This window comes from Scatophagus argus, chromosome 13 (assembly GCF_020382885.2).
Source record: "Scatophagus argus isolate fScaArg1 chromosome 13, fScaArg1.pri, whole genome shotgun sequence".
NCBI classification, from domain to species: domain Eukaryota; kingdom Metazoa; phylum Chordata; class Actinopteri; family Scatophagidae; genus Scatophagus; species Scatophagus argus.
The window spans coordinates 2,976,008-2,989,232 of NC_058505.1; the positions used below are offsets into that span (position 1 = coordinate 2,976,008).

Genomic DNA, 13,225 nt, shown 5'->3' on the forward strand with positions numbered 1-13,225 from the left:
GTCTCCAGTGGAGGAGGACACAGAGGAGAGTTCACGATCAGGGAGAGACTCCGTGTCCACGGTGGCCGACCAGACGCCGCTGTCCGGCTCCGAAAAACCCCTGGTCAACGGCACCAATCGCACCAAAGAGGAGAAGAAGAAAGACAAAGACAAGGGAGGGAAGGAGAAGAAGAAGCAGCAGGATGGAGGGAAGGAGAAAGACAAGGGGAAAGCCAAGAAGGGCATGCTGAAAGGACTCGGGGACATGTTCAGGTAAGACTGTGAAAATGTCACAAAGTGTTTAAAGAAAGCAGAAAACAAGAGTCCTCGTAAAATGTCACATGAATCAGTGTCGCTTTGTTTTTAAGGTGTTTGTTTATGTTTAAAGTGCCTATGCAGCAGACAGATTTGCTCGTCTTGTTGAGGTCTCTTTTTGTCTTGTTCGAAGGCATTTTGGTTGTAGTTTTTGTTCATAGAATATTCTTCCTTGTTCACCTTCTGCAAAAAGAATTTTCTTGATAGTTTTGGGACTTAAATGCACAATCTGCTTACGTTTATGTAAGAACACATTATCAGAAGTAAGTACACAGTGTGTTCAGAGCTTATCTTGTGTTGTGGGTTCATTGTGTAGCAGAGAGATGTTCATTTAACACTTGCACGGTGTTATTATCTTCACAGCGTAGGCACAAAACTAGATATAAACCTGGGCTCAATCAGAGGTGTCGAGGACTGAGATGCGTTCAGCATCTGTCTGAGCCACGCTGGTCGATATCTCCTGCAAAAAGCTGACTCGTCCTTATTTAGTGACTTTTTTTTCCATGCTGTTTGTCCATGTGTGAATAAAGCAGCCATTAAATTAGCCTTTGGTGTGTCTAACGCATGGACAATACATTACGCTAACCACACTTTTGGGAGGCTTTGATGCACGTAAAACAGTTTTATGGTTTGTTCTATGAGTAAGAGAAATTAACCGGGCAGGCCCGAGTTGTGAAGCCGCAAAGTACACCGAACACAGCACAAAACACAAGTGTGAGGAAACGTTAATTAGACGCTCAGACAACTTGACCTTTGTGGTTTGTTTTCCTGTTATTAAATCTTTCTCTGCAGCCTCTAACATTTCACCTGTCAAACAGTAAACTGATAGAAATTCTCTCCCTTTTCACACATAGGCACACATCTCATTAGCGTATAGTCTGTACATTTCCTCCTACTTCTCTGTCCTCCGTGACTATTGGCATCCAGGTCACCTGGTCTGCCCTCACTTCATCTGATTGGTTGGCGAGGCATCCGCGCCCGGCCATAATACAGCTGTATATCATATTAGCCAAAGTGGCAGTGACAGGGAAGGGAAAACAGTGACTCTAGTCTGAGAGAGGAAGCTAATGAGGTCCGCAGAGATGTAGAGAGAGGGGGAGGAGGAGAGAGGAGTAAAAGCTGGAATAAAGGGAGATGCAGTTTGCTGCAATGGACACTGAAAGAAAAACAAAAGTGAGTGACTGTTAGAGGCCTAATGCAATGGAAGAGAAAGACAGATCAGTGAACTGGAGGAGGATTTCAGCAGTGAAATGTCAAAAAGGACGTGTAAAGTGTGAAACTCTGTTCTGGACTTTGGATGGCAGTTTGACAACACAGCACTCACGGTCCTCTGACAAGGTCACCTGATGACAGCTGAGTCGTTTCCATGAACACTGTAAGCTACCAGAAGAAGTTAGCAAGCAAGCGGACTGTGAGTTACGTTGATTTTTTGTCTTTTGATTTCATGAAGAAACCACACACACACTGAACTGATGCTCAGAAAACAACATGCATTGAGTACAGCTATGACATTCTGACATCTTCAGGTTAGACTTTACCTAATTCAGCCCTGGGGCTGAAGAGGACAAAACAGTGGTGGACGCACAAACGTTGTTTGGAAACACGAGCGACAGGTCAGGCTGCCAGGAGCTGAAAGTGAGCTACTTGGGCCACCGTAAGGTTGAAACCTGCAGAACTTTGTGTCAAGTGGGTAGATTTGCTTCAAAGGACACCCACTGACTCATAGAAAAGCCAAGAGAAAAATCCACACCCACAGTTTGGTCACCAGCAAACTCAGTAATGCAGTAACCTTCGGTCTGAGTTTTGTTTGTCAGAACATCAGTGTTGTGGCGCTCTGATTGGCTCTATATTGGTCACGTCAGATCTGCTCCGGTAAAACTCTGCGCCCGGTGTTCACTGGCTGACACAGTGAGATAAATTCAACCCATCTGTTAGCCTGGTCTGGGTCACGTACTCTACTTAAAGGAAGAATCCGCAAAGCTGACATAGCAGCAGGGTGATTGATGTTAGCTAAAGAAGGCTTTAATAGTGTGAGTTATATTCTGACCAGAGAAGTGATGTAGTTAACATTTCAGCTTTGTTCAGAATAAACACAAGACACACAAGTTTGCTCAACGGCTCAGTTCACCCCAAAATCAAAAGCTCATACTTGTCGTCTTTCCTGTTGAGCTGTTTATCCATCTGCAGTACAGTTTTGGTTTGAGCTGCAGAGTTTTGGAGATATCGGCTGTGGAGATGCCTGCCTTCTCATCAGTATAAAGCTCCAAAAATGCATTTAAAAGACTCAACAGCAATGGCTCTTTCCAGAAATCATGACCCAGTTACTCAAGATAATCCATGTAGGAAGTAGCTTTCTTCAGTGGGGTTTAAAATAGCCTCACGTGGTTCAATCATTCTGAGCAGGTTAACCCAAAAATCTGTTGTTTCTTAAACAACATTCAAAACATGAAGGTACCACCTTTAGAAGCTTAAAGCTGAATTAACAGTGGAAAAAATCAACACTTATAAAACCCACATTGTCTGATTGACAGGTGATTTGTGGGAGCTGCAGTTTAGCAAACACCACAAGCTGAGCACTTAGCCACAAATATGTTACTAAAAGGAAGGAAAAAAAAGTTTTCCAAATGTGCATGCTTCACTTGTGTTAGTGTCAGTGTGTCAGGATGAAACAGAATGTAAATGTGTGTGTTGGCCCAAACCACCGAGGGCGGATGTGTCGAGAACGACTCCACCGTTTTTAAAAAGCAAATAAAAGTGCAGCCCCATCACACAGCCAAATGAGATGTGAGCAAGTTAGTTCCCCTGAGTGGCTTTATAGAACGTCGAGAGCTCACGATGAGTGTCATGTGATTGACTGAGAGGGTGTGTGTGTGTGTGTGTGTGTGTGTGTGTGTGTGTGTGTGTGTGTGTGTGTGTAGGCTTTTAATGCAGGAGCTCATACTTTGATGTGTGTTTGCCTGTAGGAGGGGTATGGATCATGAGTGGGAGGCCTGTAGAAGTCATAGGTAGCTGTGTGTGTGTGTGTGTGTGTGTGTGTGTGTGAGATCAACAGAGCTGCCACTGCCTGACCCTCTCATGTCTCGAAGGCCTCACACTCAGTCCCAATCAAAGCCTCATTATCATCAACCCCTGCCAACAGCTCAGCAAGCCAAACTCTGTATCCATCCATCCATCCATCCATCTCTCTCTCTCTCTCTCTCTCTCTCTCTCTCTCTCTCTCTCTCTCTCTCTCTCTCTCTCTCTCTCTCTCTCTCTCTCTCTCTGACACACACACACACACACACACACACACACACACACACACAGTCACTCACTCTGTCGCTCTCTGATCATCACTTGGACTCAGAAGCAACACTCAGTTTGTTAGCTTGGCACTGGCAAAGATGGTTGTTGCCCAGAAATTCAAGGGCTGTGCTAATTTTGCAGTTGTTATACAGTGTTTGTGTGAGAATGTGTGTGTGTGTGTGCGAGTGTGTGTCCTCATCTTGAACAAGTGAACAAGCCTGAACTTAGAAAAGGCTCACGCTGTGACACTCCTCTTGATGTGTCGCAGAAGAATCGCTGCGAGGCCTGTTTTTGACCGTTCGCGCCTTCTGCCGACGGGTTTTCTCAGAAACTCTCACTTGCACGTTTTTGAGTAGAAGCTTGTCATGGATGCTGGGCTTTTCCTGCGCTGTTGCAGGGAGCAGAACTGAGTGTGATTCGACATAAGATGCTGATAATGTTGTGCTGATCGTAGCTTCATCACCTGGAGTTCCAGCTGTGCCTACAAATGAAAACTCTGATGCTGTGGTGCTCATTACATACCAAAAACAAAAATGTCAGATGGATGAAAGATGGTGGGATTCCTTTGTTTTTTAGGTCTTTGAATCACTGACAGACTGACATTCCCAGGTTTACTTTGCCTTAGCTGTATATATATGTTAGTATGCTAATAGTATGCAGTACCTCGTCATGAATGCAAGTCACATTGTGGCATTAATGTGAACTAATGTTTTTTTTGTCAGAGGTTAAGAAGCATAACGGCTTCATCCAGTAACGTGTTGTGGCAGGATAGCAATAGAGTGAACCCTTTCCTCTCAGCACTGATTCATTTGAAGGTGTCACAATTGATCAAATGGCGAATGGAGGTGGGAGCAAGATTTTTGAATTATCGCATGCGTTTTTGGCGTTTTTATGGATGCCTCCATGCTGTGATCATATTTTCATGAAATTATTTCTCAACTTCATCCTAAATCCTCCACTTTCTTATGTACGGACTGATGCCCGATGCTTTACTGATATTTCAGTGATGCCACGTATCCAATATGCCGCCCAAAACTGCCACCAGACTTGTTTTCACTTTTTGTGCTGTTAAAAGGATTAGCAGTGACATGCAAGTGGTCGGCTGAATTGAATTAGCTGAATCCTTGACATTTTGAAGTTGTCTTTCCTCACCACAGAAACCTGTCAAAGCCTCTTTATCGATGGCGTCGGGGCTCACAAGACGAGGCGGGCCTAACTGTGCCTGGAATACAAGATTATTAAACGCCCCGGTGTCATGGCTAATACTCTGCCACCTCTTCAAAGTTTTCCCGTTCAGTCATAAATCTTTGTGTTTGTGTGTGTGTGAGTGAGTTTGGCTGTCTTTTAGGGCGCTGTTAATGAAAGTTAGTGGTGTGGAGAGAGAAAGTGTCAACTGTCTCTCTCCGTGATAGATCACTGCTGCTCTTAGCGTTAGCAACGAGCCGTCACTCTGAGCATTTCAGGCGGCTGAAGTTAAATTAATCAGGTAATGGACCTTAGTCTTCAGGCCCCCTCCCCGTTCTGACTGCGGTTCCTCCTCCTCTTTCCCATCTCTTGTTTTTCCTCAGTGTGTCTTTTACGCTCCACAGCGTCAGTGTCTGTTTACGGGTTTCTGCTTGTCACAACATTTTAGGAATATCAGACAGAATTGAGTAATTGATCACATGAAATGGTGCTTAAAGATTTTAAGTTTCTCCAGTGGAGAAAATCGGAGCCTTTCTGAAATGCAAAATGGCATTAAAGCTTGAGTCAAGGGTGTTGCGATTTTGTGTACATCAGGGAAACTTATGTTATCAGTTCATGACTGAGGATTAAGTGTTGCCATACTGCTTTTATTGACCTGAAAAGCACAGACATACTCCAACACAGCAGATGTTGGTGTGCGACGTCAAAGTTAGTTTGCAATTCACGAGTGAACCTGGAGAAAAGGAAGGAGAGACGCCACGCAGCTTCCAGTTTTAAATCATCTGTCTTTGCTCACTACGTCGTACCTTTTCTTGCCCTCAACCACGGGTTTGGAGCTAGTTTTCAAATGTGAAATTATCTGATTGGTGTCAGCCGTGAGACGCAGGTAATTATGTCCTCGTGAGAGCTAAAACATATCCATTTCACTCATGCCGAGCAGACATGTTGATGAGTTTGGTCATTTGGTTAGTCAGCGGATAAACTTCATTCAGATTCGCCCGGTTTGACCCTCAGCAGCGCAGGTTGTCATGGAAAAGCAGCTTCAGCAGTAGCCATCAGGTTGTCTGCCGGTTCGACCAGATGCTGAAGCTCTGGGTAGCGTCTGTGTGCCACATGTCTTCTTGGTTCGCATCGATGCCAAAGCGATGCAGGACGTGTTCTGCTAGTAGCTCCGTCTCCTGTTGTGTTTCCACCGGGATGACAATTTGAAGCATTGATTTGTGAGGTCAGAATATTAAAATCTGAATTCACGCACGACCTCTTTGTTCACCTTCTCACCATTGCTGTCTCCTTATGTCCATCACCACATTCTTCCCATTTTGTCCTTTTTCTCTCTGTCTCCCATTGTTTTTTACCTGATTCACTTCTTTGTGTGCTCACACACCTGCACACTCACACCCCTCTGATTCAGATTCATTTGCTTTCTTTGTTCCTTCTTCCTGCGTTTCTCACATTGATTTTACTTTTCACTCTTTTGCTTTCGTTCCTCTCTCCTGTGCTGCTCCCCATGCAGCCCTTCATCTGAGTGCGTCTTCCTCGCTCCCATTCAGGCAGTTTTACACTCTTTAATACTTTAATTCTGAACGCTCACACTCAACTTTTGGGTTTTTCACTTTTTGGTTTGCCTTTTGATCTTGTGACTTTCTCTTCACTTTCATTCTTTTCATCATTCTCGCTTTTTCACTTAGCTCTGTCTGTCTGCAATCTCTCTCTGTCTCTCTCTCTCTCTCTCTCTCTCTGTCTCTCTGTCTCTCTGTCTTCAGCCACTTTCACACACACACACACACACACACACACACACACACACACACACACACCTCTTGAGGCTGTCTTTGTATTCTTCGCTGCAGTTTAGTCTTCAGTCTTAATGTTTCATTCAGCGAGTTTCTCTCGCGTGTGTTCATTTTTTACTCTCTTGTTCTCTCTCTTCTGTCTCTTGCATTAACACACACACTCCTCTTTGCTTTCTCACAGCGTTGTCTCTTTAGAAGTCGTAGATATTCTCCGCAGACCAATTTCCATGTGAATAATCACGGAGGTTCATTGTGGAAGCGAACGCGGTGCCAAAGTCATTTCTTCAACAGACTGCAGCTTTATACTGAGTCAATCAAGCTGAAATATCTCTGCAATGGCTCCTATTTCGTCAAGCGTCACTCCCTCCCTATGAATATAATTACCGTGATGGGTCTCGCCCGCGCCGTCTTCGGTTACCGCTCCCCAACTTTAAACCAACTGAATTGGGTTTAAACTCGTGAGAAGTACTTTTCAAATGGTTCATCTGAGGGCTTGATGGACTGTTTCACCTGTTGTGTGTTTTGGTGTTCCCAGACAAAATAACATTTCAGTCAGATCGGTCGACTTCCCTCTAGCTGGCTGCTCTCGAGGAGAGAAGTAGCAGATATTTTATGAGCTTACCAGTTAGATCGCAGTAGGTAGATCTCTTGGTTTTGAATTATGTGAAAGATTTCCTCGACACGGTTCCATCCATTTCCACCACCTGGGAGGTAATTGAACTGCTCGTGCAGACCACACCAGTGGCTTGGGAAGAACGATGTGATTACAACAGCTGAAACAAAGAAATGACAACAGAAATAACTGTGCCCTTTTTGTATTCCAGGTTTGGGAAGCACCGTAAGGATGAGCGGCCGGGGGAGAAGATGGATCGCAAAGGCTCCAGCAAGTGGAGGCCGGAGGAGACGCAGGTTTCAGAGGAGGAGACGATGAAGATGAGGATGGAGCAGGAGAGGTAAGGTCCTCGTGATGTGCCACCTGCTGAATGCTGATAAATGTACTTTTTTCCCTGCAGTATTAGAAGTCCTTTGACTCTGGACTGTCATGTCCTCTGCTACGTTGGATTCCAATATCAAAGAAACTGCCATAACTTTGCAGCTCTACTGAGCTGCATGAATCAAAGTGAGCCAAATGAATGAACTAATTTATTTTCTCTTGGGGATCGCTCACAATGTTTTTAACCTAAGAAAAATGCATTTTGAATAGCCTTGATCATAGTTACAAAGTGCAAATCCAAATTAAAACCTCTAGGTGGTCTCTCTCACCTCCTTTGCCCCCTTCAGCTTTTCTTCTGTGGGCTCGTTGAAATTGAAATGCTGAAGTTAGTGGACTACAAAATTAATTTTGACTGTGGCATGTAAGTCCTCCAGTACTGCTCCCTGCTTTGACAAACATGTCCGGTTTGTGTTCACTCATTCTCATGATTACTTGACTCTAATATCAGTTTATATAGACTATGTGACCAAACTGTTGTCACGGTGTTGGAACCGCTTTATTGTATAAATTGTTGCCCAGCATAAGGATTCGCTGAATTCAAAGTAAGAAACCATGAAACCATATAAACAACCCCAAATATCCTAAATATCCAATGTCATAATAACATTAGTGCCACAGAGAAAATCGATCAGGAATCAGTAAGGGAAGTGATTAAGAACTGGACCGTTGGTAACAGCAAAATCTTATCAGTTCAAATCATTACTGACTGTGGATTTTAATATTACAGCGAGATTAGATGGAAACAAATGGCCTTGGGGGTCCTGACCACAGTTCAGGAAGTGTTTTCGGTCTGGCATGACAGTCAGACTGCAGGAATTCCCCCTGACATTTCATAGACTAAACAGAATTACTTTATAAATAAACACTTTGTGCAGTAGCATTAACAGACATTAATGGTTTAATAAATCAAATATTTGGGTGTTTAAAAAAAGCGAGTGTGTGCTTTGAGAACCCATCATTTCTGAGTCTTTTACTGTTTTCAAGTGGGCACCCTAATCCCAGCAGCCCTGACACAGCGAGTCTTTTTGTCACGGCGTTACTCCCTCCCTCTCCTCACCAAACGAAATGTCAGTCGGGCGCCGTGCCAGTTTTTATGGGGTGGCGGTTTATAAATGCCAAGGCCATTACGACCCTGCCAGCTAATTAATTCCCATGCTCTTGGTATAGGGGCAGGAGTCGTTGCTCTCTGCAGTTGCTTGTTATGAAAATTTGGTTTGTAATGCTTTTTTCACACCTGCAGAGCAGATATTCCAATAATATGATAACAGCCAAGTCTTCATTTTTAATTGGCTTAAAGTTAATGCAAATGCCACGTCAGATGATTTGGTTGTTAGGCCGGACGTTGTTAAAAGTTCCAAATGGTCCTTTTGTATGTTAATCCAATTCGTGGTTTCTTGTTATTTCTTGTTTTCAAATGTCAGAATCACATACACTACTTAGACAAAAATATTGGGCAGGGCTGTTCCTCAGGGTTTGGGCTCGGCCCCTGACTTCCAGTGAAGGTAAATCTTAATGCTTCAGCACACCAAGACATTTTGGACAATGCTATGCTTCCAACTTTGTGGCAACAGTTTGTTGAAGGCCCTTTTCTATTCCAGCATGACTGTGCCCCAGTGCACAAAGCAAAGCTCCATAAAGACATGGTTGGATGAGTTTGGTGTGGAAGAACTTGACTGGCCCACACAGAGCCCTGACCTCAACCCCATCCAACACCTTTGGGATGAACTGGAATGGAGATTGTGAGCCAGGCCTTTTGGTCCAACATCAGTGTCTGGATGGGCAAAAATTTCCACAAAAACACTCCAACGTGGAAGCTGTTGTAGTTGAAGGGGAGGGGGCCAACTCCTTGTTAATGTCTATGGGTTTAGAATGCAGTGTGTAATGGTCAGCTGTTATTCTGGACTATTTTGTAACATTTCAAAAAAAAAAAATTATTCTTTTATTTACTAAACACATTTACACAACACAGTTTATTTTGTCATTACATCCTGTAGTCTCCTATTTCTGTGTATCCTACAAGATGTAAAGCTTCTGAGTCTTATAGGAAACTCCACCAAAATCATGTGTCCTTTCCCTTGCTGTTAGAGGGAATGCAGGGTTTATTATTGACATAAAAATCAATTAAGCCAGGTTCTTTTAAGCCCTCAGCACCGCAGAAGGTAAATTGATTGAATGCTTTCTGAAGCCACTCCACACTCTACAGTATGCTATCTAACACTGTTTGTAACAGATAGTGCTGCCTCTCATTACAAGCAGAATTCAGAGTTATCTTCAAGGCAGTTCTTCCACAAGTGCTATCAAGTGTGAGGTATTTGTTCTGTTGTTTGGCAGCGTGTAATGATTTTACCACGTTCTGTAGTCTGCTCAAGGCCAGAACGAGTTCAGGGAAATCAGGAAGAATGGGATGCAAGCAAAAAAACAGAAAAAACAGTTAAATTAAGGTAGGCACTTTGTGCATCCACAGAGCAGGAGATATCTTGGGATTGTCTGACACAAGTTTTTCAGTCAGTGTATTAATTGTTTTGCCCAGCGTTGGGTGTTTCACTCACTCCAACCAAGCATACCTCCTCCCCAAGCACTTGAAAAGCACAAACATGCTTCTCGTTTGTGTTTAACCGCCAGCTGAGATACCCTGATATTGACAGGGAGATCCCACTGAGGGTGAGAAGAGACTGTGGCTGCTTTGCTGTTAAACAATGATCCAGTTAGCCATGTTTCACCGAGCTGCTCTCCCAAGGTTCAGCCGGGAGCTTTGGCACCTCGCTGCCTATCGATTGGCCACAGCCAGAGGCTATGGTTAATCCACATGTGATTGACTAGATGAATGGATTTCCAGGCTGTCTTAAGTCTCAGGTCGTAGTGGACTCCAGCCTGATCAAATCAAGACAGACAGTTCAGAAAGTACGCTGCTGTTGGTGGCGTTAAATGTACGGTCGTTTGAAGATTGACTGTATTATATACATGCATTTGTTTTACTCTTGTGAAAGATTTTTAACAATGTTAATACACATCAACGAAAAAGAACATAGAACATAAAAACTAAAACATAGTATTACTTAAAATACCTACGATATCCAACCAGTTCATTCACCACTGTCCCTATACGGGCGGCTATGAAAGCTCAAAATCTTACCACTGTCCTCTTGCACAAGTGCTTCAGGACTGGCTAAAGCCACTTGAGGCCAGTCACAAAATATTTCCAGATATGTTATCAATCCAAAAGGACTTTCAGCAGCCATCTTATCCCACTGGGCCTTCTCCTTTCATGGACTTCCTCCCTTTCACTGTGGTGTATCAGTTGTGTCAGCATTACCGCTAAGAGGGAGGTTTATTACACAGCGGCTACAATAGCACATAATGGACTATTGTTCTGGCTTGATGTGGTAGAAAGGTCACTCGTCAAACACATTTCTTCCACCGTAATATCCCATCCTGCCATTTCTATACCCTTTTATCTGCTGTCTCTCCCTCTGTTTCTGCTCTGGGCTCTTTTTTGCTCACCCCTGACTCTTTTCCTCCCTCTCTTTCCTTTTATTATCACCTACCCTTCATGCTAAGGGTATTTTCATCTCTCATCAAGGTTAGTGTTTAGAAACAAAACAGGGTTTTCCTTACGTAAATATTTTGGGACTCAAAGAGTAATGATTAGGTCAAGTGTGGTTTTCCTTCCTGCCCCATTTCAATCAGCGTAATTGTATTTGTACAATTGTGCATTTTAAGCAGTATTGCTTTTTAAGTGCTTGTCATGTTGACATAGATCGAGACGTAGATCTTGTCTTAAAGTAACAGTCCACTGAGCACTCACAAAAGTCACTCTGAAAGGTTGAACGTTTTGAAATGCTGTCGTCACTCTCCATTGATTCCAGATCGAATGGATCCCAGTGGTTTCACCACAATAAACGTGTCAAAAGCATAAATAGAAAACACTAATGTAAACAATAACCTCTTGCTCTACCATCCATATAGAAATTTTGTATCGTTGAAACGCAATGTTTTCTCCCCTAAAATCTAACAAACTACACAACTACAACCAATTGTAGTCATCACAGTGGGGTGTTAGCTTTTACAGCAAACATGTCAGCCTGTAGGAAGTGAATGACAAACACATATGACTAACCATGCTAGTCATAATTGGAAGGTTTTTAATCAATATTTTGGTAGAAAATGCTGCTACCACCATCTCCAATTTGAACATTCACTGCTCTTCATTGTTTCATATTATTGTTGATTACAGATGTTTGAGGGTCATTTCGATGTGTGTGTTTTTTCTGTGCTATCTGACATTTTAAACGATGCAGTTAATCGAAAGGAATAATCAACAGATTAATGGATGATTAATAGAATTTAGTTGCTTCTCTGCCCTTTAGCATACATTCTTTCGACCTGTTTTGACTCCACAAATCTCGATCCCCGTCTTTGCCCCTTTGTTCACTGCTTTAGCTCACAAGAACTGAGATTATGTCCTCAACCACAACTGGTTCAAAACTGCATCCTTCCTCACTCAGAAACTGGCCCCGTTGACCCGTCCGGTCCGGTTTTGGGAGGGGGCTGCACGGACAAGGCCGCTGGATTGGTATGTCTGGCCTTATCTTATCAGCCACTGCGCTTATGTATACAATCAGTAGCTGCTCCCACTTCTGCTGCTGCTGCTGCTGCTGCTGCTTTCTCTGATGGAAAACAGTTTTTCCTCCGGGTTTAAAGATAGATCCCTCAAGGGGCCTGCTTCCTTCTGCGCTATTAGATAATTGCTGAGTCCACAAATAGTACACACACAGCTTCTTGCAAATCCACAAGCTTTCATCTGAAATGGGTTAAGTTGTTGGAATAAGTGCACATTTTGCTAAAAAGACTGTTGCCCCTGTTCAGATCCAACAGGGAGCTGTTAAAACCTTCAAGTTCATTAATGCCTCATTTTTAGTAGTTAAGTATTTCCACCCATTTCTCTCCATTTCTTTTTAATCTACATTTCGTACGTACCCTCCAATGGCGAGTCCTCCTCATTAGACGTATTGTTTCGTTATGCACAGCGTGCAGATTTTCTGGAGGAACCGTTTCAGATTTTAGCTCGCCGAGCCTTCAGTGAAGTTGCACCCCCTGCGTCGTCTCCACTGCGGCTGTCCCATTCGCTTTCCCGCTGCCATTAAAAAGGGGCCTGGAGAAAAGAGAGCAGTATGATAATTGGTAGTTGTAAAGCTCTGATAATTGGCAAGGCTGTAATTACGGGGCTGTGTGATAGGTAGTCCACCCGCTGTAGAAAATGGTGTTGCCAGATATTCACAAGATAATCGCCTGAAGAGAGAGAGCGTGCGTGTGGTTTCCATGTGTTTGCGTTGTATGGGAGACAGAGAGGTGTCAGAGGTGTGCGTGTTTGAAAGAGAAAAGCGTGATCGCTATACATTAGCAGCACTCTGTGGGGGCGAGGGACTGTTATACATTGTTCATGCTATTATTCAGTGGGGCAAAAAGGGCATAAATGAAACCTCCACATCCTCTCTTTCTTCTGTAATGGAAAGTTAAAAAGGCAAAATAAACAATGACTTGCAGATGTTTCAGTGGCTCGTCTGGTGTTTTGTTAACGTGACACCTGAGATTTGCTACGAGACACACAAGGTTTTACCTCACAAAGTGGAAACCAGTAAGGAGGCTGTTTGAGTTTCCCACAGGGCAGATAAAC

At 43.5% G+C, this 13,225-nt stretch overlaps 1 protein-coding gene across 15 annotated transcripts in view; it reads left to right on the forward strand.

Moving 5' to 3' along the window:
* Positions 1-13,225, forward strand: part of LOC124069359 (partitioning defective 3 homolog) — a 198,408-nt gene that overhangs the window by 133,753 nt on the left and 51,430 nt on the right. For 14 of the 15 annotated variants that reach the window (XM_046408481.1, XM_046408468.1, XM_046408471.1 and 11 more), the window contains 2 exons: positions 9-252; positions 7,382-7,510. In XM_046408481.1, the coding sequence (XP_046264437.1) occupies positions 9-252; positions 7,382-7,510 (373 nt within the window). Of the gene's footprint in view, positions 1-8; positions 253-7,381; positions 7,511-12,056; positions 12,125-13,225 lie in introns of all 15 variants that reach the window. The other variant, XR_006845047.1, reaches the window with a different exon arrangement.